This window comes from Chiroxiphia lanceolata, chromosome 5 (genome assembly GCF_009829145.1).
Source record: "Chiroxiphia lanceolata isolate bChiLan1 chromosome 5, bChiLan1.pri, whole genome shotgun sequence".
NCBI lineage: Eukaryota > Metazoa > Chordata > Aves > Passeriformes > Pipridae > Chiroxiphia > Chiroxiphia lanceolata.
The window spans coordinates 61,889,706-61,905,933 of NC_045641.1; the positions used below are offsets into that span (position 1 = coordinate 61,889,706).

At 38.6% G+C, this 16,228-nt stretch overlaps 1 protein-coding gene across 14 annotated transcripts in view; it reads left to right on the top strand.

Moving 5' to 3' along the window:
* The window catches only part of ERC1 (ELKS/RAB6-interacting/CAST family member 1), a 289,340-nt gene that overhangs the window by 126,079 nt on the left and 147,033 nt on the right, over nucleotides 1-16,228 (top strand). For 11 of the 14 annotated variants that reach the window (XR_004357059.1, XR_004357060.1, XR_004357061.1 and 8 more), the window contains one exon: nucleotides 8,013-8,024. The exons of the other annotated variants lie outside the window; for them this stretch is intronic. Coding sequence is in view for 8 of the 11 variants with exons in the window: in XM_032687654.1 (XP_032543545.1) it covers nucleotides 8,013-8,024 (12 nt within the window). In the remaining 3 variants the exon portion in view is untranslated. The remainder of the gene's footprint in view (nucleotides 1-8,012; nucleotides 8,025-16,228) is intronic. 14 annotated transcript variants of the gene reach the window in all.

Consider the following 16,228-nt stretch of genomic DNA (forward strand, 5'->3'; position numbering starts at 1 on the left):
GAAGGTTTCAGAGACTTTATAGTGAGGTTTTAAGTAGTAGTTTCTCTTTTTCTGAATAATTGTTGCCATTTCTGTTTGACCTTAGTTGTTTTCAGCTGCTACCCAAACCACTATTCCCTAGAACCTTGATTTCTTCTTGTGAGTTTTTGCACAAAGCAAAGGTCTTAACATGCCTATTAAATGTATAGGTTGGGCCTGGTTTTATCTACCATGCTTGTTTATAAAGTATTCCTTCATGGCTGAACTTATATATCCAGGCATGTTACATGGATGTTTAAGAGCTAGAGTCTTGGTTTCCTGGGAAAAAATAGGTAATTTTAAAAGTCTTTCCTAAGCTGAGATCTGTGCAGAGCGAGCTAGAAATTATCTTGACTTCTAATGCTTCTACAGCTGTTCAAACTCTGCTGTGCAAAGAACCCCAGTGCTTGCAGAAGCATTTGTCAGCAGGCAAAATAGTGAATATTGCTGTGCCTATCAGGAACCATTAGTATTCTGTGTAGAGCAAGATGAGAAGAAATAAGTCACATTCAGAGAATAACTGTACTAACAAAAATGAGATTTTTCAAAAGAGAAAGTCTCTGTTCCCCGCAGTTTTCTCTTGTGCTAGTTATATGTGACAACTAGACCATCTGTGGTCAGGAAAAGAGAAATAGTAGCACAGTTTCATCCATGGAAGAGAAGAAATGTGTCACTTATTAGGGAAGTATGCATGGAGGAACAGAGAAGGGGAAGAGAAAGTAGGGAGAGGAAGATTACATAAAAAGCAGAAAACTGTTCTCTTAAAGCCTTTTCAATGTAGGCAAAGCTGCCTTTGGTTTAAATTAAAATGAGGTGGGAAATGCTTCCACTCTTCAGTAGCTGTTGCAATTTCTGGGTGGGTGACATTGTTTTTCAGCTGTGAATGGGAGGAAAGATATAAAAAAAAAAGGAATTAGTATGGTGCATGCTATGCAGAAGTTTGAAAAATATTCTAGAGTAAACACAAGGTTGAAAGCACAAAAAGCACAAACTCATTAATTTATATTCTCTGTGGGGAGGATTTTGTTTTTTCTTACGAGAAGGTGGGCCCTAAGTCCACTTTTCTTCTGTGGTTGAACAGCCCTGTAAGTTTTGTTCCTGTCCCCAGTTGCGATGTTGTGTAGAGGGTTTTTTGTAGCTGTCTGGTTGTTCACTTTCTTTATAACTAACTGTTTGCTTTTTGTATTGCCATTCCACAATCTCCCGTCTCTCTCTCTCTGTAACTTTCCATTTTGTGTTTTGTTTCCTCCCTCGCCTTTTCCTTTCCATTGACACTGTCCCGTCCTGGTTCCACGAGTTCGTTCTGCTTTGTCCGTGCGGGGTTTTGTTGCCCGTGCCTTTCCTCAGAAAGCACGCCTCCCGCAAATTGCACCCTCCCTACCAGGTGTCGGTCCCCGCACCGCAACACGTAGGGGGGTTTGTGTGGGACTTCCTGGGAAAGTGAGTGCTCTCTAAGGCTTCTGTTTCCTCCGGGCTGGAATGTCACCGCTGGCTGCCCGGCTGCTCCTGCTGCTGCTGCTCTTTGGGTCTGCTGCAATTACGCTTTTTTCCGTGGGTCAAACAGGAACGAGTGCTGTCAAGTACAAGCTCTGACAGTCTCTGCGTTCAATTCACATCACAGTGGTTGTGACCACAGTCCAGAGGAGGTTTGCTGCTATTCTCCTTGATTTAAACTCAACAGAAGCTGTTGCTTTTCAGTTCTAATTCTCTTGCTGTGTTTTAACTCTCTGCTATCAGTTTTACCTGAACCGGCTAAAACTCAGTGTTCTTCAAGTGTTCTAAAATGTATCATTGATAGAGGTCAGTATTGGCTTATTCTTGAGATTTATTGTGATCGTTATCCTGAAATAAGAAAACAAACAGAAAAGAAGATAAAGAAAAATAATGCTGCTTATCTGGGACATGGCCTTCACAGCCTTCAGATGGGTAGTTTACATGCAGACCTGTTTGTGTGCATGTACTGTGCAAATAAGGACTGACTGTAGCTGAGAGGTGGCAGTAAGTATATATGTATGTGTTGCTTCAGAAGTAAGCACTGAGTGAATATATGTGGAAGTCCCGGTTCCAGTTACAGGTTTAAAATTGATTTTCATTCAGCACACTCGCTGTATAAGATAGGTAGCTCTTGTGAGGACACAGGGCACTACCATTATTTTCCTGGAGGAAGCTTGACTTTGATTTGGGAACTAAGGAAGACAGCGCTCAGCTTTGGAATACCAGCAGTCCTGTTAAGGACAAGCAGGAGTTGGTGGCTATTTTAAGAAAGAGATTTTGGAGAGTTTTTCTAAAATGAATTTAAGGATGTGCTGTTCAAGAGGAAGCCTTCCAACTTTTGATTTGTAGCAGCCAAAGGGTATCGTCCTCATCTTAAATATTTCTTCTCAACAGTAAATAAAAGATTTAAAAAATTGGGTGATCTCAAAGGAGTGCTGAAAAATGTGGACAGCAGAATGAAGTTTCTTACTTTGTATGTCTTTAAGACAGTGATATGTTTGTGTAGTGTTCCGTGAAGGATAGATGGAGAGAGAAATTAACTGTATTTTCCATCAACTTTACAGTTTCCTAGAATAGTGTAAAGGAAACTGTACTAGTAAATTATGCCCTATGCTTAAGTCAACAATTTGAAGTTGAAATACATATTTTCAAACCACTACTCTCATCTTATAATAATTGTCTTTGGTCTTCAAGTTGGTTGTTTCTTTGAATTTTTAAATATTTTTTTATAGAATTCCTAAGCAAGAACCACCTCAGGGCATATAAATAATTTAAAGTAAAAGAGATGTTATCAAATTAAAGAAAGGTGTTTATAAAGTCATAATCATCACCGTTAAAGTTAACCTTGAGTAATTGTCGTAACTCATTATAGTCCTCCAAAAATAAATTGAATTCTGATTCAGGCATAGGAAAACCTGAAACAATTAAATATTATTTTCAAATACTTTAATCCATTTTGGTGCCATAAAACATAAAAGCAAATCAAATATATTTGTCTTATGGTCAAATGGTATTATTACAAGGCAGAATCTATTGTTGTGTTTTTCATCCGCTTCCCTCAAAAATCTATAGCTTAAGTGACTACTAACATTCTAAGGTAAATCACTCAAAACTTAGAATATTCCAAAATGAAGATTGCCTTGTAATTTTAATTCACCTCTTATGTGAGCATATATGAATATTGCAGTGAAGTAATACAGTCTTCAACCATATGAACAAATTTTTTCCACGAGAATGCTGCCTTTGGCATGTGAAGGACATAGCCGAAATTGTCCCCAAAAAATCCTGGGTGAGGTTGACACCTGTTGTGGAAAATATCAGCAAGATTTGTTAATCTTTGGCAATCAACTGGGGATAAGGTTTTGTAATGGAAAGAAGTGGTCAGGCCCATAGTTAGTTCAGCTCTCCCTCAGAGTACACAGATCTGTTGAATATTAAGATTTTCATAATTTCTGAGCCAGGAAATGAAGAAGTCATTTCTTTCTTCTCAGTCTTGCTTTCTCTTCCTACAAAATGAGCATTACTCCTGAAGTCTCATATCAAGTTTCGCAGGGGGAAAACTAAATCCATTTTAGATCAACATAACTGCTTTAAACAGATAAAAATAAAGGTGCAGGCACCTTCATTTACAGGTATTTAACTTCATACATTTGAAAGTGTGCTGATTTTCAGAAGGCAAGTGTCTGCCCTCTGAAAGCCAACCTTTGTTAAAGTGCCTTAAGATCAACACTCAGACTCACTAATCGCTTTTGAAACCTGTATCTAAGGAAAGACAGACAGAGAGACACTGCCAGTAATTGCAAATCCATCTGTAGAGAGCACCAGATAAAAAAGCCATCATGGTGATTTTACGGTGACTCCTCAATCCATCCTCACCTTTTTCATATAATGGGATATCCTTTTTCGATTTGTTCTTTATTTAGCTGTTCTTTATTTCCCATTCTTTCCCTCTTCCTGTGTTTTCGGAGAAACTGAAACTTTGTGATATTGCAGAAACAGCTGTTCTGAAATACAAGGTCAAAGAACCCCAATTAGTCCAGCCCTTGACATGGTGAGAGGTCAGGGCTGGTGCAGGCTTTGGCTGAATGGGCCTGCTGTGTTATCCCATCACTGAAACACCTAGAGCCTGGTATTTGCCCTAGTATTATGTCCATGTTCAAGCAGGCAGGACTGACACTATTAAACAGAGTGATTCATGTCCATGGAACTGAGTACAGACCGACTCCTTTGTTAAATTCAACCATGGGCTGAAAGTGTGGTTTGTCTGCTAATCCAAGACTAAGGATCTGGTCTTGGATCCTCCAAGAAGGACCCTGCACTAGAGAAATACGTACAAATAACGAGAAGCACTGATTGTGAACTTTTTTGAAGGCTTCTTTTCCTGCCAAGTTTTCTGTAGGGCTGAAGTCCTCTTTGTTTTTATCATTAAATCAGGGTGGTTATCAAGCATTCCCTCTCATGCTTATTATCTCTAATGAATATAGGAGTTGTCATCTACCTGCACTGTGGCAATGATGGGTTTTATTTAGCAAATATCTCCTAATCCAGCTGTTTGATCAGTAGAGTGTAAGAGCTACGATATAATTAAAATAATTCTAAAACCCAAGGAGAAGAATTCTCGTCCAAATAAGGAGCCTAGTTTGCATATCAGGGTTTTATTGTTGCCTGCCTTTACTACATCTCTTCAAAAGCTTTTTTGTAGCTTTGTTTCAGTCAACATCTTTGAGCAATATGAGGGTATCCATACTCACAAGCTAGTACAAAAGGAGTGAAAAAAAAACAAACCACCAAAAACTCTCTTTTATACAGCTGGTATAGTAAAAAAGTGTCAGATCCTTACATTGTCATGGAGTACAGAAAGAACGAAAGGAATATCCAGTAATTGCCAGTAAGCCAGTGAAATAGTAATATTAGTGGCCGAGTCTGTGCTCTTAGATCCATGCATACCTGTGCACATGGATGTACACACAAACCTTCTCCCTCTGTCTCTCTATCTCTTCTCTATCCCTCTAAATATCAACCCAGAAAGAAAGGAAAAGACCAAACATCATTCTTTTTACCAAGAAAATATGTCAGAAGTGGTAAACATAAATAGCCTTTCTGCTTTGACAGACACAAGGAAGATCAAATGCCTATTGTTCCTTGTCAGACTGCTTTGAAGGAATGACAGAGTCGTAAATATACACAATCACTCACTGTCAAACAAATGGAATTCAAAGGTTGACTGAAAATCGTTACATAAACTCCGCCCTAAGTACATCTGAGATTAATTTAGCAGACTTGTTTCACTCCCTATGATATACAAGCATGTGGGAAAAATTGTAGCTGGAATAATCAACAGCTTTTAAAATTCATTTTTCCTAATTAAAATACTGAAGCGTTCACATCTCACTGACGATTTTGATCCACACCCAGTGATCAGATTTAAGTCGGCTTTATCTTTAAGATTAACGAGATGGTATTTTAAAGGAAAATGGCTTTCTCTGAGACTACCAGTTGGCATTACAATTGTCTTATCTCCCTGTGTGACTGTTGCATCGGAACACACAGTTAATGGGGCTGGGCAGAAACGCTGCTGCTGGATCTTGTAAGGAATGCTGCAAGTGTGTGTCGTTGCTCGAAGGGAAAGAGTGCAAACTAAAAAACTTGTTATTTTGCTCTGCCATGAGCATGTGTGGGTATGGATCTGACCCTGCTTGCTTGGGGCTGCTGCCTGGGGCAGATGCTTGCTGTGCTCCTCTGCGCAATTTCACTGATGTAGCCCCGTGCACTGAGGCTTCACCTCCAGTCCGTGGCAGATCTCCATTTACTTCCTAATAACTGACAGTTTCCAGTGTCTGCCTTGGTTTTAGTTCCAGTGATAGAAAACGGACGGATTTTTGTCCGGCTTTAATGTGCTTTCGGGCATAGTCCTTATTTTTGCTTGGATAAATATTATGGTTATTCTAAAAATCTACATTTTGAAAAAAATACTTTGTACCCCTGTAAAAAAAAACATGGAAAGGGGGGCTAGCAATTACACAAACTGTATTTTTCTTTGGAAGAAAGAATTTATTCCGTAGCAAAATGGAGATGTACCAATAATTATTCTCCATTTAAATCCCATGCAGCTGGCTAAATAATACTTCTGCAGCATACAGAAAATTGCAAGTGACCTCAGCATAGTTTTTTGCATACTGTTTTGCCTTCATCCTGTGCCAGCAAAAGATGCTACCTTTAATAGCAGTTGAAAGAACAGTACAGTTCATTTAAATTCTACAGGGGTGTTCTGAGTTCTAGCCTGTACCTTTTTCCACTGTTAAACTGGACAAAAAAAATATCACATCATTACAATAGAACCAGGAATTGCAAAGGATCCCTGAATAACAAAATGGGAAGTCTTAAATTTTCATTATTTAGAATCGGTAACAGTCATAAAAAAAGTGAACCTTTTTTTCCCATACCTTATTTTTTCCCATATCTAACCAAGTGTTTATTTTAACATTTTTCTTCTCTTTTGTTAAATTTGTTGGATTTCAGTCAGAATTAGTTACTCATTTTTCTGTGTGAATTAACTGAGGCTTTTGGAACATTATAACCTGCTTCAAGATCAAATGCTGAGATGTGATACTTGGCATTTTACAAGTCTCATCTTTCCCAAAATCCCCAAATAGCACAGCCTTTACAACAGCTGTCCTTGAAGAGCTTGATTGGAAGAATGTTAGTTTAGAAGCCAAAGAAAAGTACCTTTACACTAGTTAATCTGTTGCAGACCAACAACAGCTGCTTGTACAAATTCAATACCCTACATGGTTGATAGTAAAATTTATGCCAGAAATAAGGACTGCAAATTTCATTTACATGCCTCCATATACCAAGAGTAATAAAGAACATAGCAGTTAGTCCATCCTATAGAAATATTTTTCTCCAGACCATATCCTGCCATTTTAGAGCAAAATTTTGTCATGGGAGAAGTACAATGTGTGTTGTAGAAACCAAATTGCCACTTGGGACAGAAGGACATTTACTTCGCCTCTCTTCTATTGAGTGAAAAAGCATCAAATTTAAACCGAGATTAAAAGCTCTGTATTTATGGCTCCTTGTTGCCTTCCCTGGGTGTTATCAGTGAAATTGAAAGCAGATGCCTATGAAAGATATTGGAGACATTTGGGGGGGGGGGGAAAAAGCAATAATGAACCTATGGGACCTCACGTTATACAGGGGACTCCAGCATTTTGTCTTGGTCAATTCTGCTGTTGAACAATGTTGGAGAGAACTGTCCAAAATATGCCTGTTTGGTCATTATTGTTTTTAGATTGCACCTTATAAAGGAGAATTATATGGCAGGAAGAAGAAACAGATGCTTATTTTGTTTCTCTTTGGAAGGGTGTGTTCAATGTCAAAATTAAGAAAGATGAACTTTTACCTTTGACAAGTCTTCAGGTCTTGAAGACTTTACTCCGTGGTTGGGGTTTTTCTCCTTTCTGTCCAACAAGTCGGGATCATCTGCAGGAAAACTGAAAAAAATGTGTGTCTTGTTCATGGAGAGAAAATAAGCCCCTAGAAGATGGCATAAAGGAACACATAAGGTTTCATCTTGGATAGTCAAACTCCATATTTTCAAAATGTTTGTTAGAATTCTGGACAAAGGATACTTACTAATGATGTGATTTAAATCCAGAGTTTTCTATAGTCAGCTTATTTCCTTTTTCCAAGAACTGTTATGTATTGGAGACTATTTTCTCTACAGAAAGTTGCCTCTAATTGAAATGGTGTAATCTAATGTAAAGGTCCTTTTTTTCTTTTCTTTCTTGTTCTTTTTTTTTTTTTTTTTAATTAGATGTCTATAAAACATGCAGCTCTGTGTTTGTGAAGGATTGTGTGTCTGTGTGTCATTACCTGATTTATATCTGCTTGTTTTGTCCTTTATTCTTGAACTGCTTTATCTCTGGACACTGTTTTCACAAACTCTTAACTCTTTCTCTTTCGCATCTCCTTCCTGGATTTGCTGCTTCCTTCAGCCTCACCTCAAGGTCAGTATTTGCTTTTAAAGGGGTGTTTATAAAACTGTTGTCTATTCAGCTAAAATTGAGATCTTGGAGAAGATTGCACATCAAATTACATGATGGCAAAATAAAAGATCAGACATTTGGTTAGGTCTGTGTAGGAGGATGGGTTGAATAGGGTGTATGTTTAGAAGAAAAGTGTACTTGAAGGAAAGAATTTATATCAAACCATTGTAAATCAATGTTGTTGTGCACTAGGAAGAAAGGGGAAGAGTAACTAGTGATGCCTTTAAAGGGAAAAAATACAGGAACAGGAAAGTGATGCAAGAGTTTAAATATTACTGGGTTTATCTGTTACTTTAAGAAGAAAAAAGATTGGCTATTAGCCATCTTCTCTGATACATTACATGCTGTTGAGTGCAAAATTGGTTCCTTTAAAATACTAGTCATATGTACTTTAACTGTTGGGTTTTATCATTTCATCTGTACCTGAAACCTTGCAGTGATGTTGCAGAACTAGTTTTGGTGCATTTTGAGTGTGCTATGCTGTCAGAAAGAACTAAGAGCTGAGGGCTAAAGATAAGTAAATTAGCAAGAGGATAAATTTGTTGAAGGCACAAAGTGATAAACTACTGAAAAAACCTTACCAAGAGACAACATGTTTTGAGTCTTTCAGCCATGGATCATTTTTCCGTTTCTATATTTTAAAAGAAGTTGCCAGTCATAGATTTTGGGATTTCAGTAGAGTAGCTTGGAGTAAATGTCTATGATGTACATAATACAAGTCAGACTGCATCATCTACTGACTCCCAGTGCCTTTGAAAGGCTCTGAAACCATTTTGGATTCTAGTGTTTGCTGATGAAATCTGTTTGGTAGAAGACACCCGTGACTCCTGATGAAGGAATGGTCATAATTGTTTCAGACAATGTCTTTGGCCAGGAAGCCACTTCTTAATGACTGAAATTCTGAGTTATCAACCAAAATCTGACTTTCCTATTTGTGTTTAACACTGGAAAATGTGGTGGTGAGTGGAATCCCCCACTGCTGCGATGCTGCTGACGCCTTTAAATTGTGTCGGCGTTCTGACCTTGGTTTGGCACAGACATTGCACTTGTGGCCTTGTCTGCGTGTTTTCCTTCCTCCCACAGACTGGGAAAAGATTGGAAGTTAATCATGTTGTTGTCCATCAATACCTTCCATATTCAGTGTATCATGCTGGCATACTTGTAATTGCTGGGGAGAGGAGGGCTGTCCTGGAGTGACCCTTTTTCTTCAAATCCCAAAGAACACAACTGGCAGGAAGTTTTTCTGCCCTGTGAGCGTTCTCCTCTGAAATAAACACGTTGTCTTTTCCTGCACGAGCAGGACTCTGTTGGCCAGTCTGTATTTGCTGGTTATCACCGTGAATGGAGCTTGGTGTGCTTTGTCTGGCTGATCAAGTCCTAGGTGTTATGGAATAAATCTGTCAAAGCTGTTTCTGATTCAATCCATGTGGCTTTAGGCTTTTCTCAGTACCTGCGCCTGTGCTGGAATTCACGATGAACAAGAGGGGAAACAATTTCAGGGTCTGGCTTTGGTGTGGGTTCTTCTAAGACTTGGTGTGATTTCTCCTTTTCCAGACAATGTGATGATAACTTTCATTTCTCTCATTCAGAGCATATTGTAAAATTTGGCTAGAAAAGATATGGCTGTGGTTTGAGGTGGCCAACTGTTAGGAACTTTGAAGAGTTTTCTGGTAAGATATTAAAGAGATTGTTCATTCTGTCCTCATAGTTTCCTAATGGTTTTATTGATTTTTTTTGTTGTTGTTACTTTTTTTTCATTCTTAACATTAATTTCTAGGATGGTTAGTTGCTGAGGCTTTCATATATTGGTTAAAATGAATCCAGAGTGTAAGGAAATAGGTGGAATGACTCCTCTTGGAACTACAAAATTCCTACTGGCCAGGAAACAAAGGTAAAAGATTCTTCTAAAGAGAAACAGAAACATTATAGGGGTTGCAGTACCACTCATTTTCTTTCCAGTGTATTTTGGAGTTTTCCTAATTGCCATTAACTGCAACGTGTGAAGAAATAGCTCTTCTGTGAAGTTACATTTTGCCTTAGAAACTTCTTTGGGAGCCAAAACTTTGTTTTTCTCTGAATTATATAAAGCAGTTATTTTGTTTTCAGACATCAAAGCAAATGTGTCTCCTGGAAAAGAACTGACTATGTGAAAAATGTGCTGGGTATGTCTGTCTTGGAGAAACAAAAAGAAATACTCTATATTAGGGTATGTTATATCTGATCTCATCAAGAACAGCTTTGCTTACTGTGGTCAGTGCAGTACCTCTGAATTTTCTGATCTATCCATTAAGCTTTCATCATCTCTCTCCTGTTGATAAACTGAAAGAATCAGAATATGACACTGTAATCCACATCACTGTTGCTGTTATGACATGTACTTACTGCTCAGAAGTCTTAAGGACCTAGAGTGGATGTCATGCTGATTCGTAGTAAATAAAATAGCCTTAGAAAACGTGGAGATTAAAGCAGTTTTGCATAAGGAGTTTTTGCTAAGCCTCTCTGTTGATGACAGCTTTACATAAAGAACTACCCAATGCTGGCTGAGTTCAAGAGTAACAAGCCAAATAACACTGTTTTGATGTTATTACCTGTATCAGTGGAAAAAAAAAAAAAAGAAAAAGAAAAATACCACGAAGTCATATGCTACAGTTCTTTTAAGTTGGTCTTTTTTCAAGGAAAGAATGAGCTATACTGATAAAGCAAAAGTAAGATTTACAGCTCCAAATTGGGTAACAATCAGCTTAACTGGACAGGAGGCCTCCCACAGGAGGCTTGTCTTTCAGTGTCCTGCTTTCTACTGTCAGATTTTCTGTTGGTTTAGATCACATGGCTGATTGTACTGTCTGTCATCTTTTGAAGCAAGTAATCCAGTTCTTAAAGTTTTCTGGATTTTTTGCTACACCAGTGAGAATTGGATGCTATAAGAAGTAATAATAAAATACTGTAAACCTTATTTCCACAAGCAAAGTGGCTTGGTGATTAGATGAGTGCAGGCTGGTGGCATGAATCCAGATAAAAGTCTCCTAAGAGTGTCCATGTAAAGTTAAATGTCAGTGTAACAACCCAAGTGTAGCCTTATAAAATCAAAGTAAAACCAAAATACTAAATCTGAGGGGATTATTTCAGTCCTTTTTCCAGAGTCCTAAATTTATATTAAACGGAACATGTCTAACCACCGAAGAAATATTTGAAACATAGTCATCCTTCTATAAGAAAATGACAGATAATATTGCATAAAAAGTTAAGCAAGTTCAGGAAGCTCAGGATACTATTCAATAATTATTTTTTTTTTTAAAAAAAGGGTAGTTAGTTACAGGGATCTAGTCTGTGGTACTTGTGGGGTTTTCGATGTGCTGGAAATACGTTTATACAGTGACTCATATGATGTACATCCAGGAAACTGTGGATCTGAGGACTGAGCAAGTGCCAGGGCAGTCAGGAGAAGTTTCACTGGAAGTGTCACTGGCTCTTTAGTTTCATACCTGCAGAAGACTCAAGGTCTTCATTCTGCCACAATGTCGGTCATTAAACAGTCAGGAGGTGATAAAAATTTCAAGCATGTTGAGTCAGCAATGGTTAGTTTTAGCTCAGCAGAGACAAAAACATTGTCTTCAAAGAAGTTTCCACTTAAATTTCCTGGCTTTCTCTAAAAACTAACAATCTCTAATGGTTGTTTTCTATCCAATATATATTTTCTTTAGTTCTACTTAGAATAAAAACAGGTTTATGGTATTCTTTATATGACAAAGTACTCTGCTTTGCAAGAATTGTCTGTCCTTGAGAGTGAGAAGTAAGGCATCTTAGAGATGATACTGGGTAAAGGAAGAAATGAAGGCATCAGACTTGGCTGTGAAGGTTGGGTGATGATGAGTAAGTACAAAACAGAACTGTGGTTTTCCTAAAACAAGTCACTGGCATAGCCTTTCAAATTTGCTTTAGGTACAGTGATTATCAGAGCTTTCTTCCTCTGTTTGAAGTGGAATCTGTACCTTTTCTCTCAAAGGCCCTCTTTTCTTGCCTCATTTGACTGCATCTTTTTAAAGCAAAATTATTCACAGATGCACATCATGTCAGAATTCTCACTTTTCTGCAGTCTTGCATGATCTGTTTCCTACTACCTGCTGAAATTAATTTAATTATAGGGAACACTGATGAGTTGTTTTTGTGTTATTGCTTTGTTTTCAGCACATGTATTCACAAAGGGTGCAGCTTTCCTGTGGGGGTTTGAACTGAGGCAACATTAGAAAGACACATGACTGGATATGGCACTAGGGAGGATGTTTGTCTGTCATCAGTATGCTGATCAGTGTGAATTTTGAAGAGATCAGAGTCAAATGCTCCGAGAGATTAGAGAAATCCTTCACAATTTGCTTTTTTTCAGATATAACAAAAAAGTGGGGGTTTTTTACCATACTATTTGAAGCATTGAAAGACAATATTATTTTTAGAAAACATTTTAAAATGTGTCCATGTTCATATATCCCAAAGTTAACAAATTACCTAGCATGTCATCCTCAGAAGATTAACTGAAATGATCATTCAAACTTCATGCAACATTAAACATTTTGACTAACCCATATGTATCACATCACATTTAGTCAAAGGAATAAAATCTGAAGGTTATTTTTCTTCTTTAATGGCTGACTTCTGTGCAAAATGTTATATCCCTCCCCCCCAATGGCTAGATTTTTATTTCTACTAAAACTCTAAAAGCCAGGTAAGTTTATGGACAGACAGTGAATGTAGTATATATCTATGGTAAAATAGTCATGGTGCAAACAATTCCATAACTGACAGTACCACAAGCTTTAACAGATCCTGGGCTCAGCATTAATATGATACAGAGAACTCAGTTGGGCAGGAGACCTTTTTAAAAACTCAGTGAAACGGGTGAAGAGCTCAGCAGCTGCTTTTCCTCCTGTTTTACTGGTAAGGACTCTTTTCAGATCCTTGAGTGTAGTGGCAGAGTGTGCAGGAGTGAAGCATTACCCATAGAGCTGAAAAACCAAGTTACAGGCCATTTATACAAATTAGAAATATGCAGGTTGATGGAATCGGATCAGATACATACAAGGTTGCTGAGGGAGCCAGCTGATGTCATAGCAAGGACTCTTCTATCGTCTTCAAAAGCTCGTGGCTGTCAGGGAGAGTTCCTCATGGCTGGCAAACATCCCACCCATCTTCAGGAAGGATGAGAAGAAGGATCTGGGGAATTGCAGGCCAATCAGTATAACTTCATATGCTGGGAGGGTTTTGGAGCAGATCCTCAAAGCCACCTGCAAGCACCTGAAGGAAAAGGAGGTGATGGGGAACAGGCAGTATGGATTTACAAGGGCAAATTATGCCTGATCAACCTGATTGCCTTCAGTGATGAGATGACTGGCTCAGAGGGCAATCAGCAGTGCTCAGTGTCTTTTTAGTGATGTGGATGATGGGACACAATACACCTTCAATAATTTCATGGATGATAGCAGACTGAGGGGAGTGGTTATGGGGAGCGTACAATGGATTGAGTCCAGCAGGCCGGCTGGTGAGATGAGAAGGTGCTACAGCACATGACATGCAAGAAGGGGTAGAGAACTTGGGATGTTCCAGCCTGGGAAGAGGAGCCTCGTGGGAGACCATACTGTGGTCTTTCAGCTGTCTAATGGGAAGGGCCAGGGAAGACAGTCAGACTCTTCTCAGACATGTTCAGTAAAAGGTGGAGAAGCAACAGACAAATTGCAGGTTGTTCCAATGTAAGCCCCAATGAGATAATTGGCAGAAAAAATTCACAGTGATCAGTTAGATACAGAAACATGCCCAGAGAGGCTGAGGAGTCCTCAATGCTGGAGATCATCAGAACTCATCTGGACAAAGCTAGGACCAACCTGCTCTAATTTGGCCTTGTTTTGAGAAAGGTGTTGAACCAGGGTGATCTTCAGAGGTCACTCCAACCAAAATTACTCCGATTCTAACTTGCTGTGGTGAGTTACTCTGTATTCTAGGACAAGCTCTACTGTTTCTATGTGGTTTTGGTAAGAATGTGCTGCATAATAGTGACCCAGTAAAACAGGATAAACAAAAGTTTTCTTGTTATGTCATAGGACTATACAGCTGTAAGAAAAGAAGAGAGTAAGAAAAATATGTGCAGGTCCACTGAACTTTTATTTCTGGCAAATTTCTTCCTGTATTCTCAGTTTTTAAACAATTTTGAAAAGAATTTATTCTTTCTGGGATAATGTATCACTGTGATATATGTCAGTGTGGTATTAATAGACTTTTCATGAATAATAATTTACCCAGACATTTTTCTTTCAAGATTTCTAGCATTGCTCTCACCTTCTTCCCCACCCCTAAACACAGATACTCTCAAACCTTATTGCTCTTAATAGAATCAAAGAAGATAAAGTTGGAAATTATATTTTGAATTTTTTTTATGTTCTCCGTAAGTTTCTCTTGCTGACCAAGAGCTTAGACTGAGACAGTGACCTCCCATCTGACAGGGTGAGGGGTTACTATTCTGCCTTTGTAGTTACCAGGTTTTCTGTAATGTCTTGTCACTCAGGTTGACAGAACCATTTTCCATTTGCAGTTTTCACATCCCTCTTTTTCACATCTTTTATCTTGCTCAGGCTAGAGGCAAATAAAATAGATCATAGTTGACCCTGCATTTTCTTCTCAGCTCCCTTATTGAGGCAACATTTTTCTGCTGTGAGATTTTCAGCTGGCTGGGAAGTCACTCCTCGTGTGTTTAGTCTGTGCCTGTGCCTAAACTGAAATCTTTTGTTACTTGTTCTTGTGTTACTTGTGAAGTTCAGGTTCCATTTCTGACCTGCTCACAAGGTGACCTCACTGCCTCAGATGGGGACATTGGAACCCTCATGTTTCAGATGTGCCTTTCAGTACTTATCTTACCAACTGAGAGCATTTCTTCACTGGTCACTTAACTAATATTTTCCATCCTCATTCTTGTGAAACCAGCTTTCCTAACAGACCTGTGCACCTTATCTGCAAACAATTCCTGATCTTTTGGATGAAAATTATGCTACATAAGCATAGATATTTCATACGGTTTATAGATCCAGTGGACACTTCTATTGCTGTCACTCAATTAATTTGAAATCACTCTTAATCACATTACTCTAAAATGAAAATCATTTCTTATCCATGAAATCCTAAGTAGACTTTTAGAGATGTTGCTAGATAAAAACATGCTGAACATTCTTAGGCTAAGGTTAAATTAGTAAGATCTTTTTTCCCCCTTTTTCCTTTCTCTTCTGTGGCTCTCTTCCATTTCATTGTTCTGACAGGGTGGTGTAGTAAAGTATTCCCTCCTTCTGCATAACATGTTCTTCATTTGCAAACAATAGAGGGCCCTTCTGGAATATGTCAGCTTTTCTAGCCAGTCCTCTTGAAGTACCCCAGGCAATACAGACAGATTTAATCATGCTCTCAGTAACTTACTTAATTTCCTTCTTATCCAGCAGATAGGATGTTCTTCTTAATTAAAAGGAATGGATTTTTTTTCACTTCCTTGGAGAACAAAATCTATGCAGTTGTCAGTTTCTGTTCATGGCTGACTAATTAACTCCTGGCTCCAAGGGGTGAAGTGCCACCTATCCCTTTAGTGACCCAGCACACTCCATTCAGTGTAAAGTGCTTTTACATGGAACATTGTTATGCATCTATTTACAGTACTGAACAGATCTGGTAGAAATTGGGATTAAGGGTGTTGGTAGTTTTAGAATGACACTGGGGTTTGAGTGGTGCAGCTGCAGCATCCTTCTTTCGAACGTTTTGGAATGAACTTCATCATTACAAGTAACTTCATTCTTTTTATAAAAAAATAAGACTGAGCACGAATTGCAAAGTTGAGTTGCAAACTGCTCTCTGTAGATGGACAAGAAGAGCTTCATTTGGTCCCAGAAATTACAGCTGCCAACAACTGGCAGTTGCCAAGCTGGTGTGCTCGGTGCCAACCCAAGAGAGAAGTGAGGCTGCTTTCCTACCAGCTCCTACTCTCCTGTATTGCTCAACTCTCTCCTAGCATGTAAATCTTTGATTTCTCAAAGCCATGGATTTACTGTAGCTCACCAGATGGTAGTTCTGAAAAGCACATGTTGTCCTCCTTCACTTTCAGCATCAGTCCAGTTTTTGGCTTTTTCAGTCCCACTGGTGCTAAC